The sequence below is a fragment of the Littorina saxatilis genome, linkage group LG9, assembly GCF_037325665.1.
Source record: "Littorina saxatilis isolate snail1 linkage group LG9, US_GU_Lsax_2.0, whole genome shotgun sequence".
Lineage (NCBI taxonomy): Eukaryota > Metazoa > Mollusca > Gastropoda > Littorinimorpha > Littorinidae > Littorina > Littorina saxatilis.
In genome coordinates this window covers 24,921,890-24,936,071 of record NC_090253.1, presented here as the reverse complement: position 1 = coordinate 24,936,071, position 14,182 = coordinate 24,921,890, and the positions used below count along the sequence as shown (strand labels likewise).

Here is a 14,182-nt window from a genome sequence, read left to right as displayed (position 1 = left end):
CTATGTCTAGACACTTGCACACGGGCACTCAAGAACTTTGCGTTTCATGCATGTGGCCTTGAACTCAAACTGTGAAAGTCAACGTATCTCTGGCGTATACTGTGTGAGATTAGGAGAAGTCATGCTATGAGTCTGCTTGTAAGATCGGTGTTTATGAACGTCGATGTATGAGTTACATTTAAATCGCGATTTGACTGATTTAGGAGAGATCAAACTGCACGTGCCAGTGTCGTCTTTATTTGGTGTGACCTACTTTTGTACGAGAGACGGAACATACCCGTACCCCAAGGCGTCTGCATAGGATCAGCTACTTTTTGTGCGACTCCACAAGTCGAATCGTGAGAGTGAACGTGCTTGTGGCGTGTAAAGGTAGAATGACCTTTTTCCCCGTAGCGAGTTGGCTCACTGGGGAAACTCAAAACACATAAGGTGGCGTCTTTTTTTTCTTCTTTTTTTCTTTTCTTTTTTTTTCTTTTTTTTCTCAAAGGAGATCAGACTTTTTTTGTTGTCCCATCAGCGGGTACTATTTCGGAAGGGTTTTTATTTTTATTGTGATGTCGCCTACTGTAAACTTATGGTGGCGTCTGCCACAAGTGATACATTTATGCGTCAGGTAAGGATCGAGAGACTGCATGGAACATCTGACAATGCCTGTGATGTATACGAACGACATTTCGAAGACACAACATGGTTGCGTCTACAACGTGTGACCTACATTCTGCTCGAGGTTAAGAAGAGACCAGGCTGCACGTGCTATAGAGGTATCTAGAGTACTTTGAGATTTTTGAATGGTTCAGATTGTGAAAGTGAACATGTCCATATTATCTGCATCAGTTGGGTCAGCTAGTGTTAGTGTGACTGTATACAGAACGGGTCAAATGTTGAGACTCAGCGTACATGTTGTATTTCTGTAGAATGACCTGCTTTCTGCGCAAGAGTTAAAAGATGCAAAACTGTCACACTGGAAAAATATGCATGGCATCTTCGTGTGACATTCTTTCGGTGTGTCAGTTTGAAAAAAACCCACTTCTTACGTCAAGAGCTGTGGTCTGCTTCCATCGCTTGACTGTAGTTATATGTAACATCAGAAAGAGATATATTTGTTTTGATATTGTCGTCCTAATCTTGACTTTTGTGAGTGGACTATTTGCGCCTCGATATTTTATTTATGTTCTTACGTTTTATGTTGTTTATTGTAATGCTGTATACACCACACCTGAGTTTCTCCTCGTTGAGATAATAAAGTGTTCTATATCTATGTCTATGTCAGTTCAGAATCAACGAGAGGCTCCTCATTGCCGTACAAGTCATAAATCTGAACACGCCCGAAGCATACATCTGCTTCGAGCGACCGATTGTCTGTCGCAGTTTTCAGGCAGGGCCATAATCGCTTCAGTTGGAAATTACCCATGGTACCTGCTTCGATTGACCAACTTTCTGCCGTAGTTTTATGCAATTTGCTGCGATTCAAAACTTGCCTGTGGTATCTGCTCCGAGCGCGCTGCTGTCTGAAACAATATATATGTTGCACACTAGTGCTCGTAGGGTCTACTGCATGTGATCTACTTGCCGGAATTGGCAGCTTCACTCTTGTGATCTAAGGCAAAACAAAAAAAAATAGGTCTGTTTACGGTAACCCGACCGACCCTATTTTTTTCGCGCGACCCTAGACTTTTTTTTGGCATTTGGGAAAAAAAAAAAAAAAAAATCTTTTGGTTTTTTTTTTTTGCAAAATAACGTAAAAATATGGTTTTTTGAAAAAAAAAAAAAAAAAAAAAAAAAAAATCCCGACCTACCGACCCTATTTTTTGGGCCTATGTTACCGTAAACAGACCTATTTTTTTTTGGGCCTAAACTCTGCATAAGTTGAGTTGTTTGAGTTGAGTCGGGTTCCTGCTTCAAGTGATTGACTTTCTGGCGTAGTTTCATGCTGGGCAAAAGTTACTGCGATTCTAATATTGCCCATGGTGCCTGCTTTTAGTATTTTATGTTGAAGTTTTATTGCAGCAACTGTTTTGTTGCAGCAGCTGGGATTCGTGATGAGTAAAAAAATAAAAAAGCAACGTTGGCATCGCTTGTGATATACCGTGCTATTGCTATTAGTTACAGCATATACCAACAATGTTACATCGCAGTTTTCATAAGTCATGACATATTCGAGCTATTCGCGAGAAACTGAAAACCTAATGATCATAACGGATATAATTACTCGAACGAAAATTATTAAAAAAAAGGGGAAGAAAACAATAATTGTAGGTTACTTGTATCATTAGTGTTTGTCTGTCAGTGTCTACTCAACTGGGTCGACGTACCGGCACGGTTGGCCTAGTGGTAAGGCGTCCCCCCCGTGATCGGGAGGTCGTGGGTTCGAACCCCGGCCGGGTCATACCTAAGACTTTAAAATTGGCAATCTAGTGGCTGGTCCGCCTGGCGTCTGGCATTATGGGGTTAGTGCTAGGACTGGTTGGTCCGGTGTCAGAATAATGTGACTGGGTGAGACATGAAGCCTGTGCTGCGACTTCTGTCTTGTGTGTGGCGCACGTTATATGTCAAAGCAGCACCGCCCTGATATGGCCCTTCGTGGTTGGCTGGGCAAACAAAAACAAAAAAACTGGGTGGACGTACTGTAAATGAAACGATTTGTTTTGTCAATAATTAAACGTTCCAATAACCTACAATTCTTGTTGGTTTTTTATTCTGAATTTTGGAACGATAGCAGTCTATCTGTTTTGGTTGTATGGAATACATCGCAAAATTGTGTTATCGTTTTAAAGAATGTGTCAATTGTTGAGACAGTGATTTTGCAATTAGGCAATAAGGTAGAATATCAAACGTTCTGTTTAATTTCTTCATTTTTTCTTTAAAATTTGATTCACTTCCCCGTGGCATCTGCCAAAACGTAAACATGCAGAGACAAATTTTGAATGTTTGTTAGGGCGGGGATGTAGCTCAGTCGGTAGCGCGCTGGATTTGTATCCAGTTGGCCGCTGTCAGCGTGAGTTCGTCCCCACGTTCGGCGAGAGATTTATTTCTCAGAGTCAACTTTGTGTGCAGACTCTCCTCGGAGTCCGAACACCCCCCGTGTGTACACGCAAGCACAAGACCAAGTGCGCACGAAAAAGATCCTGTAATCCATGTCAGAGTTCGGTGGGTTATAGAAACACGAAAATACCCAGCATGCTTCCTCCGAAAACGGCGTATGGCTGCCTAAACGGCGGAGTAAAAAACGGTCATACACGTAAAATTCCACTCGTGCAAAAACACGAGTGTACGTAGGAGTTTCAGCCCACGAACGCAGAAGAAGAAGAAGAAGAAGAATGTTTGTTAAAACTGACTCATATCACACACACACACACTCACATACACACGGGCGCACGCTGCGAAATCGGAGATAAAACGGAGTATATTTCTGCCTGCATTGCAGCAGGGCAGATCTTCCAAAGCAGCGTTATTATATTAAAATGACAGTATTCGTTTATTGAAAGACAGTTGTTTTTAACCTTCGTCTGTATTGATTTCATTATTTGCCTCCATGACTGTGCTAGTATGTATGACTCTTTGCTGAATTGCGCGTGAGTGTGTGTTATATTTGAGCGCGTGTTGGTGTGTTTGTGTGTGTATGAGCGTGTGTGTGTGTGTCAGTGTGTGTGTGTGTGTGTGTGTGTGTGTGTGTGTGTGTGTGTGTGTGTGTGTGTGTGTGTGTGTGTGTGAGTTTGAGTGTGTGTTTGAGTGTGCGCGCTATTTTGCGCCTGTAATCCTGCATTTGCGAGCAATTGATATGATATATGTAGAAATTAGACGTATAGGATCTTTTTTATTTTCACAAATCAAACAAAACAAAAAGAAGAACAACAACAACAATAACACCAACAACAATACACTAAGCACAACAACAACAATAAAACACACAACAACAACACCAAGAATCGCAACAAAAACAAACACGGACACATAACAGTACGATTTCACACTTAAAAAATGTACATGTTACAGGTTTTGCTCACTAAAAAGATGTAGTAAAATTGAGACAAATAACTGCACAGACGATGATGCTCAACCAATTATTTACTTTGTGCCACTAGAGAAAGGAAAACGTTGGTGCATTGGAGACAAACATGGTTTTGTAGTTTAGAGACAAATAACTGCAGACGCTTGTACTCAACTCGATCATGGTAAACTTTGTGCCACTATAGAAAGGGAATTTGGTGCATTGGAGACAAACGTGGTTTTGTAGTATAGAGACAAATAACTGCAGACGAGGATGATCAACCAGCGGCAGGCTTTGTTCCACAAGGGAAGGGAACACTGGTTGCCCAGTTACATATCTCCAAGGCCTGGTCGAACACCAAACCTGAAACACATGAAACCATCCATGGACCTACACACAAAGACGCAGACACCCAAACTGTTAAAACGATGGAAACCAGTAATGGAACAACTTATTTACGAAGTTCGATTTTGCTGACACACCCCCCACAAGCCTTACACACGTAGACACAGAGTCACTTACGCAAACGCGAGCACACACACACACATACTCATAAATACAAATTAACACACAGACAGACACACAGACATAATCATCCACACACACACACACAGACACATACACACACACACACACTCGCACACACATACACATACACACACACACGCGCGCGCACACACACACACATACACACAACACACCCACACCCACACACAGTGGTTACAAGAAATTCAGTTGATCCCAGGATCAACACGGGCCGAAACATTGACAATATCAAAGAAACAAGAAGTTGTACACCTGTTGGTACAGGTAAACAAAATAATAGTGTTGATGTGTCCTGTTAAATTGTCTTTTCGGCGTTTGTACACACATTTGTTTGTTTGTTTGTTTGTTTAACGCCCAGCCGACCACGAAGGGCCATATCAGGGAGGTGCTGCTTTGACATATAACGTGCGCCACACACAAGACAGAAGTCGCAGCACAGGCTTCATGTCTCACCCAGTCACATTATTCTGACACCGGACCAACCAATCCTAGCACTAACCCCATAATGCCAGACGCCAGGCGGAGCAGCCACTAGATTTTCAATTTTGAAGTCTTAGGTATGACTCGGCCGGGGTTCGAACCCACGACCTCCCGATCACGGGGCGGACGCCTTACCACTAGGCCAACCGTGCCGGTTTGTACATACATGGGAGATAACAACTATCGCAATATCAAGGAAGAAGATTGTTGTGAAAGTAATGCAATAATGAATAAGAGCTCAATAATGAATAAGACCTATTGGCTTAACAGAAAGGAAGAAGGCTACTCTACCTTTATGGAAGTGATGCAATAATACTGGTATTGGTGACAGAAATATGTTTTCCACCAAGAAACCGATCGATCAACCAAGGAACCAAAAGACAGAGCGAGCGATAGACGTTGCAACAGGTAGGAATGGTATTGTTTTTGGTCTGAATGAGCGTCATACAGTGGCATGTCACAGTGTAGAAGGGAAAGTAGTAAAAGTAGTTATAAATAGAAATGAATAAAATCAAAGTGTATGATGCAAATAACTTTATTTAAAATTATCACTGAGTCACAAAATAATAAAGCAAGAAAGAATACAGTGTTAGTGAAACTGTTGTAAATGGCAAAATGCTGTTGCCATGAATACACATTTGAATGCTAGTAATGTAGCACCAATATATGACCCATTGTCACACTTAAACGAAGCTCTGGCTGACTTTGTTGAGGATGTGGCCAGGTTTCCTGGGAGGGCAGTAGTCAATGTAAAAGACTATTTCTTTGAAAAAACATATACCATCTAAAGAATGGAAGTAGACTTGATCCGACAACATTTGTGTTGGCCATTGTACCAATCATGAAGTACACGATTTTTTGCAGTCACTGTCTTTTCCCCAGTAAATTTTCGAGTCAGGCGGACCTTGACCCAGTACATTTCCCGGTAACAGCCATGCAATTCCAGGAAGCGCTGTTGTGTTGAGGCCTTGTTAAGGTTAATTTGTTTCCAAAAAATACTTGTTGAAGTTATTATTATTATTATTATCATATTATGTTGAAGTAACACGCCGTACAAGCCGTTACGCTGAATGCGTGGAGGTGTCGGGGGTGGGGGGGGGGGGGGGGGTGAAGAGAGAGTTGACTCTGATATCTATGAGGCCCTGTAAGCGTTACAGACGGTTTCGGTTTCGGTTTCGAAGGAAGGGAGACAAACCACAGCACGTCTTCCACAGGTTGATTTCTTCCCTTCTAGTGCAGGAATAAAAAATATTCATACGCAAATTGTTAGCAGATATTAAGATTTTAAGTACAACAATGTTAAAATAGATGAATTTTTTTCACATAAAAAATACACATGTTATTGTTTGTTTGAAAGACCCTGGTAAAAATAGACAACAAACTTTCCAGTTTGAAAAGAAAGTACTTTTTGTGGAAAAACGGAAACAAAGAACGAAAAACAAAAATAAAAACATGCACCAGCAATCGCAGTCTAGTGCCCTCCAAAGAACACTCGCTGGGGAAAATCAAATTACAAAACTTCGAAAGCACTCACGAGAAACGCGCAAATTCGCAATCACTCCAAGTTCTTATAAAAAAAACGCTGGCGCTGGACCCGAGTACTCTTCAGACTGGCTCGCTCCCCCAGTATGAAAGTTTTTGTCTTGTGCACGTGGATTTAAAAAAATTTTTTTTATTTTACACAATTAAAAAAATTATTAGAGTAAAATAAAACATTAAAACGTTCATAATAAACAATAGTAAACAAGAATTAAAAAAAAAAAATAGACCGCCCATGCCGGGAATCGAACCCGGATCACTTTGGCCATAGACGAATCGCTTTCCACCCGGATCACTTGGATTAAAAAAAATATATATATTTATTTATTTTACACAATTAAACAAATTATTAGAGTAAAATAAAACATGAAAACGTTCATAATAAATAATAGTAAACAAGAATAAAAAAAATAAAAAAATAGACCGCCCATGCCGGGAATCGAACCCGGATCACTTTGGCCATAGACGGACGTGCTACGACAACTTTACTAGAGTTGTGCGCCTTGAATCACTGTGTGTATCTGTCGCTCTCTGTCTTTCAGTCTCACCGAGACCACACACTGCATTGTAGTTTCTTTGCCGAGACCAACGGCGACTTCCTGTCACGTGGTACATACGTCACAGAAATCCCCCATGAACAAAAATGTCTCCACCTGCAAGCTACTTACCCGACGCCAAAGACCGCTCGGGCGAGCGGCCCGACACTCACACACACACACACACACACACCTTACTCAGGCAGACACAGAGACACGTGCGCAAGCGCGCGCACACACAGACACACACGCAGAAACATTACACACACACACACACACACACACACTCACGCACACACACACACACACACACACACACACACACACACACACACACACACATGGGCAGGGCAGAGAAGACTCCTACCTGCAGGGCAGTACTGATGACCGAAGAAGTTTTTTCCGTGACAGGTGAAGTAGGTCTGGCAGTTTTTCTCAAAGTCCGGGTAGCGGCCGTCAGTCATGTTTTTACACACGTTGAAATGGGTGCACCCCGTGTGGTTGTTTGTCGTCCTGCATCACAAACCACACTTGACAACAGACGCATTCCGGAAATAACCAAGTCCGCTTTGTATGGGTTGTGAAAGAGGGAATACCCTATTTTAGTGAGACAAACAATTCACACGCCAGTCACTAGCGAGAAGTGTGTTTGAAACATGTGGATACGGAGCACGTTTAGGTTGGGTTTTTCTTTTTTTCTTTTTTTTTTTTCTTTTTTCTTATTTTCTTTTTTTTTTCATTTTTTTTTTTCATTCTCCGGGCAGGAAAGGGTGGCCCTCGATCAGGCTCATATCAGGTCCCGCACAGGAACTAATAATGTCAAAAGCCTACATGGAAGTCTTTTAGTCTCGGCGAGAGGGAGAATTCAAATTGTTGCTTCAGAAAATGCTGTGATTCCCCCACTGCTGTATTATTTGATCTGCAGTGAACGTGTTGATGTTTGTACTGTGTACTTGATCTGCAGTGAACGTGTTGATGTTTGTACTGTGTACTTGATCTGCAGTGAACGTGTTGATGTTTGTACTGTGTACTTGATCTGCAGTGAACGTGTTGATGTTTGTACTGTGCAAGGGCAGCAGAGGAATTACAGGGATACTCAGTTTTACAACCGTTTCCATGGTTGCCATCAGGTTAATGAGCTAATCAGATGTGCCATAAATTCCTTGAAGATACCACCCTTCCTTCTTGTGTGAACAGGTGAAGTTCATCACCACAGATAGGTCCATGATCCAGGAATAGACCATTGTGTAAAATCATTCCTTCGGGTTTGTAGGTGTTGTGTAAGGGTGACCTTTTCTTGCAAAACGTTTAGCACGTTTAGTTTTGTTGGTCTCACGGGGCGGGGATGTAGCTCAGTCGGTAGCGCGTTGGATTTGTATCCAGTTGGCCGCTGTCAGCGTGAGTTCGTCCCCACGTTCGGCGAGAGATTTATTTCTCAGAGTCAACTTTGTGTGCAGACTCTCCTCGGTGTCCCCCGTGTGTACACGCAAGCACAAGACCAAGTGCGCACGAAAAAGATCCTGTAATCCATGTCAGAGTTCGGTGGGTTATAGAAACACGAAAATACCCAGCATGCTTCCTCCAAAAACGGCGTATGGCTGCCTAAATGGCGGGGTAAAAAACGGTCATACACGTAAAATTCCACTCGTGCAAAAAACACGAGTGTACGTGGGAGTTTCAGCCCACGAACGCAGAAGAAGAAGAAGATTAAAAGCAAGGATATTCACTCTTTCACAATAGGCAACACAAACCCGACAGTTATTTCCGAACATCGAGAGAGTTGCTTTTTATAGTCAACACTGAGGCAAACTACACGTGACATTGTTGGCCAATCACTATATAGCGAGAGGCCAGTCTCCGCATGCGGTCGGTGATACGCGCCAGTGAAATCCTCAAACGACTGACGTGACACAAGTAGGAATTTTGCTCCGATCTGTGCTTTCTGCGCTGTCCGCTCTTGTTGTTCGAAACATAGACCATTTATCCTGGACCGCCAACTAGCTCTCTCTCCGCTCTTTCTCTCTATTACGAGGTAGCGGCCTCTCGCATTTAGGAACCTACGCTTACATGGCCTTTCAGAAATCAGGGGAATGTCATATCCGGTGTCGATTGTAAACATGGACGAAGTTGCCGAGGTAAGTTCTGAAAATGCTAAAATAAACTCAGCTAAAGTGCATATGGAACATGTTTTTCGATGAGTTTTGTTAAGTTTAGTTTGGAGTTTTGGAATATCCAGTTCATTGTCACCTCCCATTGTCACAAATAACTGGAGCGTGCTTTCTTTTCACTGTCTTCGAATCGCTGGCCTTTCAAACCGGACGCTAAGCGCCCCTGAAAGTCGAGCGTCGTAAACTCGAAGGGTCACGTGACGAGTTGGCGGTCCAGGCTATTTGGTCTATGTTCGAAAGTACGCATATCGGAGCTGAATTTAGGCATTGCCGATGTGATCGCTAGTGATTGGCATACAAAGTCACGGGTAGCTTATCTCGATGTTTTCAAGAAAAAACAACTCTTCCCCAACACATAAGAACCTGACAGAATTATTTTCGGAATTCGTTTATTGATGCATTGGTTTCTCAAAAAAAGCCACCCATGCTAATGGTCGAAATGGTAATTGAACGCCCGAACTATGAGCGAACGAATGCGCGTGTGAGCTCTTCACCGCTTTCTAACCGAGTCCGGTATTTGACCAGAAAATGTCCCGCTTCCAAAGGCTTGGAAAGTGTCATGCCGGGTTGCAGGGAAATCAGCCGACAAACGCCGTAGTAGTACTTTATCACAAGTGTAAATGAAGGACAACTGGACTGACTGACGGAGACCTTACAATAATATAGATGGAAAAGATGGAGGATTGTTTGCGCATACACGAAGCTGGACGGATCTGTTTTGGTCTTCGCGACAAGGAAACTTTATAGTGACCGATTCGCAAACACACACACACACACGAACACACACACACACACACACACACACACATATGCACACATGCACCCCCCCCCCCCCCCCCACCCACACACACAAACAACCAATTACACCCAAACGGACTTACCCAATACATGACGTTGTGTCTCTGTCAAAGTACTCGTAAAGAGTGCAGAAATGCGTGACATTTTTCTGGCCGATGCATTCCACGTATCCATCGCAACCTATTCCCGCCAGTCCGTCTGCCTTCCCCGTGCAGTCAAAGGCGGAATTGTGGATAGTCTTGCCATAAACGGGTTGACCGCCTGGAAAGAAAGAAAGAATGACAGAAAGAAAGAAAAGTTACAGGTGGACTTATTTTACTCGAATATGAAATGCATTAAGATCAGCCACTTTCGAACCTCTGCTAGACTTTTATAACATGATTGTTCCTGTTTTGTATTCATGTATTATTTAACGGCTCTGTAAAGAACAACAAAAAACAAATGGGAATTAAAACCTCTGTTTGAACCAAGAAAACAGGGAAGGAAGTAAAGAAAGACAACCATCAAATTAATGAATCGACTACGCAAATAAGCAAGCGAACAATTATGAAACAAAGTTAAGTGACGTAGCAAATACATGCAAAATCAGAAAGAGAATGCAAACACACAATCGCGCACTAACACACAATCGCGCACTAACACACAATCGCGCACTAACACACAATCGCGCACTAACACACAATCGCGCACTAACACACAATCGCGCACTAACACACATACGCGCACTAACACACAATCGCGCACTAACACACAATCGCGCACTAACACACAATCGCGCACTAACACACAATCGCGCACTAACACACACACGCGCACTAACGCACAATCGCGCACTAACACACAATCGCGCACTAACACACAATCGCGCACTAACACACAATCGCGCACTAACACACAATCGCGCACTAACACACAATCGCGCACTAACACACAATCGCGCACTAACACACAATCACGCACTAACACACATACGCGCACTAACACACAATCGCGCACTAACACACAATCGCGCACTAACACACAATCGCGCACTAACACACAATCGCGCACTAACACACACACGCGCACTAACACACAATCGCGCACTAACACACAATCGCGCACTAACACACAATCGCGCACTAACACACAATCGCGCACTAACACACAATCGCGCACTAACACACAATCGCGCACTAACACACAATCGCGCACTAACACACAATCGCGCACTAACACACAATCGCACACTAACACACAATCGCGCACTAACACACATACGGAACTGCGGTTGTCTAGATATTTTTTTACACGGGACGAAAAGTATTTGAAGTCTTTATGTATATACATTTGCGTGTTATTTCTTAATTATGATTACAGTTATATAGATTGGAGATATTCTTTGGCACACATAGACAAAATACAAACAAACAGACACACACAGACACAAAGTGAAGTCACACACACACATGCACACACACACACATACACACACACACACACACACACACACACACACACACACACACACACACACACACACACACACACACACTCACACACACACACACACACAAACATGAACAATCTAAAGAAAGCAATAATGAATAAATGAATGCATGAACAAACAGACAATCCGCTAAACAGATAGTAGAAAACGTAACTGCTCTATTTCAGAAATAGTTCGCAGGGAACATACAAAGATAAAAATCTGGTCGTGTGTTTACTGATAAGAACGACACCACATGTCGTGTCTTCTTGCTCTTAAAGTAGAAAACACACACAGCTTTTAGAACGTATTCTGCAGTAAGATTTTAGTCGTGAGTTCGTTCCGAAGCTCCTTACTTTCTCAGGTTGCAGGAGACTGGTTCCGCAGAAGTGTCGCTGACGCCGCCCCCCGCGGGTTAGGGGGAAGAATTTACCCGATGCTCCCCAGCATGTCGTAAGAGGCGACTAACGGATTCTGTTTCTCCTTTTACCCTTGTTAAGTGTTTCTTGTATAGAATAAAGTCAATGTTTGTAAAGATTTTAGTCAAGCAGTATGTAAGAAATGTTAAGTCCTTTGTACTGGAAACTTGCATTCTCCCAGTAAGGTCATGTATTGTACTACGTTTCAAGCCCCTGGAGCAATGTTTTTATTAATGCTTTTGTGAACAAGAAACAATTAACAAGTGGCTCTATCCCATCTTCCCCCCTTTCCCCGTCGCGATATAACCTTCGTGGTTGAAAACGACGTTAAACACCAAATTAAAAAAAGAAAGAAAGAAAGTCACTGACGCCGGCTGATGTCTTTATTTTAAGACTGCCTACGTCCCTTTACTTTTATAATTCATCAGCAGACTTATTCAATTATCTATCTTTTATTTATTCATTCATGTTACATTTTATTTTCCCAGTGCGGGATATTCGGGTCTTATATTGACAGTGGAAATCTAGCAGAATTAAGAGTAGCGCTATACCCAGGTGTGTTCGTGTTCAGGGGAAATCATGCAGCCACGAGCACTTCTGGAACAATGACCGAGGTTTTGTAAGTACCACGGCAGAACCACGGAGGTGGGACATGGATGCCATCTCCGAGTCTGCACATTAAGTTGACTATTGTCCGTTCTGGCCTGAATTTGGATCTTTGACATGAGAATCCATGTCCAGTGAGCAACCCGACCGTCCATTGAAGTTACTTTGAAACAAAAGGTCCTTGTGAAAAACAGATTATCAACCCCCCCCCCACCACCACCACCTCTGCTTCTTTCCATCTGTAAACTAGAAGAGGTGTTCATTCGCGATAATCACCCAGCAACCGAATGGTATACACCTAGCAGCCAGCCTAAATCCTCGATAGCTCACAGTAAGCAATGTCGACTAATTTTTAGCGAATCAAAAGTTCCGAACGCTCAAAATGCAGGGCCGGACTAGGGGGGTGGGGGGGGTTACAGGGGTTGCGCACCCCCCCCCCCCCCCTGGCTTAAGCATGTACCTCCCAAACGCTTTTTTTTGGTGGGGGATGGAGGGGGGGGGGATTGCATCTGGATCAATTCTTCTTCATTGCCTCATAGACCAAATAGCCTGGACCGCCAACTCGTCACGTGACCCTTCGAGGTTACGACGCTCGACTTTCAGGGGCGCTTAGCGTCCGGTTTGAAAGGCCAGCGATTCGAAGACAGTGAAAAGAAAGCACGCTCCAGTTATTTGTGACAATGGGAGGTGACAATGAACTGGATTTTCCAAAACTCCAAACTAAACTTAACAAAACTCATCGAAAAACATGTTCCATAATTATGCACTTTAGCTGAGTTTATTTTAGCATTTTCAGAACTTACCTCGGCAACGTCGTCCATGTTTACAATCGACACCGGATATGACATTCCCCTGATTTCTGAAAGGCCATGTAAGCGTAGGTTCCTAAATGCGAGAGGCCGCTACCTCGTAATAGAGAGAAAGAGCGGAGAGAGAGCTAGTTGGCGGTCCAGGATAAATGGTCTATGATTGCCTATACAGCTTGCTGTCGAATTTACCTTTTTCGTTCAAGGAGAGGCTTCTTTTCCCTCCAGAATCATCAAAAAACGTTCAGCTTCAAGGGGGCCAAGCCCCCTTGCAACCCCCACCAAGGGGGCTTCTCCCCCCCTGGACCCCCATATGTAACCACCCCCACCCCACCTAGTACTTACCTAGTCCGGCCCTGAAATGTATATACATAACGCATTTAGGTTTACAACTACACGTTGGAATACACGCAAATCAATATAAAATCCATGAGTTAATTTTTTTCTGAATCGAAATCTCATCATCATCATCAATCCCCTGTCTGGGACAGTCGTCGGGGGGACATGAGGGCTGAGGAGGCAGAGATCCTTCTTCAGGCATTTCTATCGGGGTGCTGTCACCAGTAGGTCGGGGAAGCTCAGCTCAGTGGTATCGACATCTACATACCACAAAATAGCGAGACTGAGCCTGCAAAGTATGCGATTCGCTGAAGTTCGCATTTTTCATGATCCGCCAACTTCAGCATGATATTTTTAAACTCCACTGAGACTCAGTGGGGTTAACCTCTACTTACTTACCTAGCGCCATTGGCAAAGCCAGCAAAATCATGGAAATGAAAGACAACATTCTGCGTCCTGGAGAAACTCAGTTCAAAATGAAATGGTGAA

The 14,182-nt window shown here is 43.2% G+C and overlaps 2 protein-coding genes across 4 annotated transcripts in view; one reads left to right on the top strand and one right to left on the bottom strand.

Moving 5' to 3' along the window:
• Positions 1-1,258, top strand: part of LOC138975685 (dynein light chain Tctex-type protein 2B-like) — a 22,412-nt gene extending 21,154 nt beyond the window's left edge. For all 3 annotated transcript variants that reach the window (XM_070348423.1, XM_070348424.1, XM_070348422.1), the window contains one exon: positions 1-1,258. This exon is cut by the window's left edge and continues 349 nt beyond it. The gene's annotated coding sequence lies outside the window, so the exon portion shown is untranslated.
• A 2,536-nt stretch (positions 1,259-3,794) lies between these two features.
• LOC138975686 (uncharacterized) lies at positions 3,795-14,182 on the bottom strand. Its single transcript, XM_070348425.1, has 4 exons — positions 14,093-14,182; positions 10,139-10,316; positions 7,457-7,602; positions 3,795-4,351 (listed from the first exon to the last, which is right to left on the bottom strand). Exons 1-4 carry the CDS (start codon positions 14,139-14,141, stop codon positions 4,266-4,268), a joined length of 459 nt encoding a protein of 152 aa, XP_070204526.1. The 5' UTR covers positions 14,142-14,182; the 3' UTR covers positions 3,795-4,265.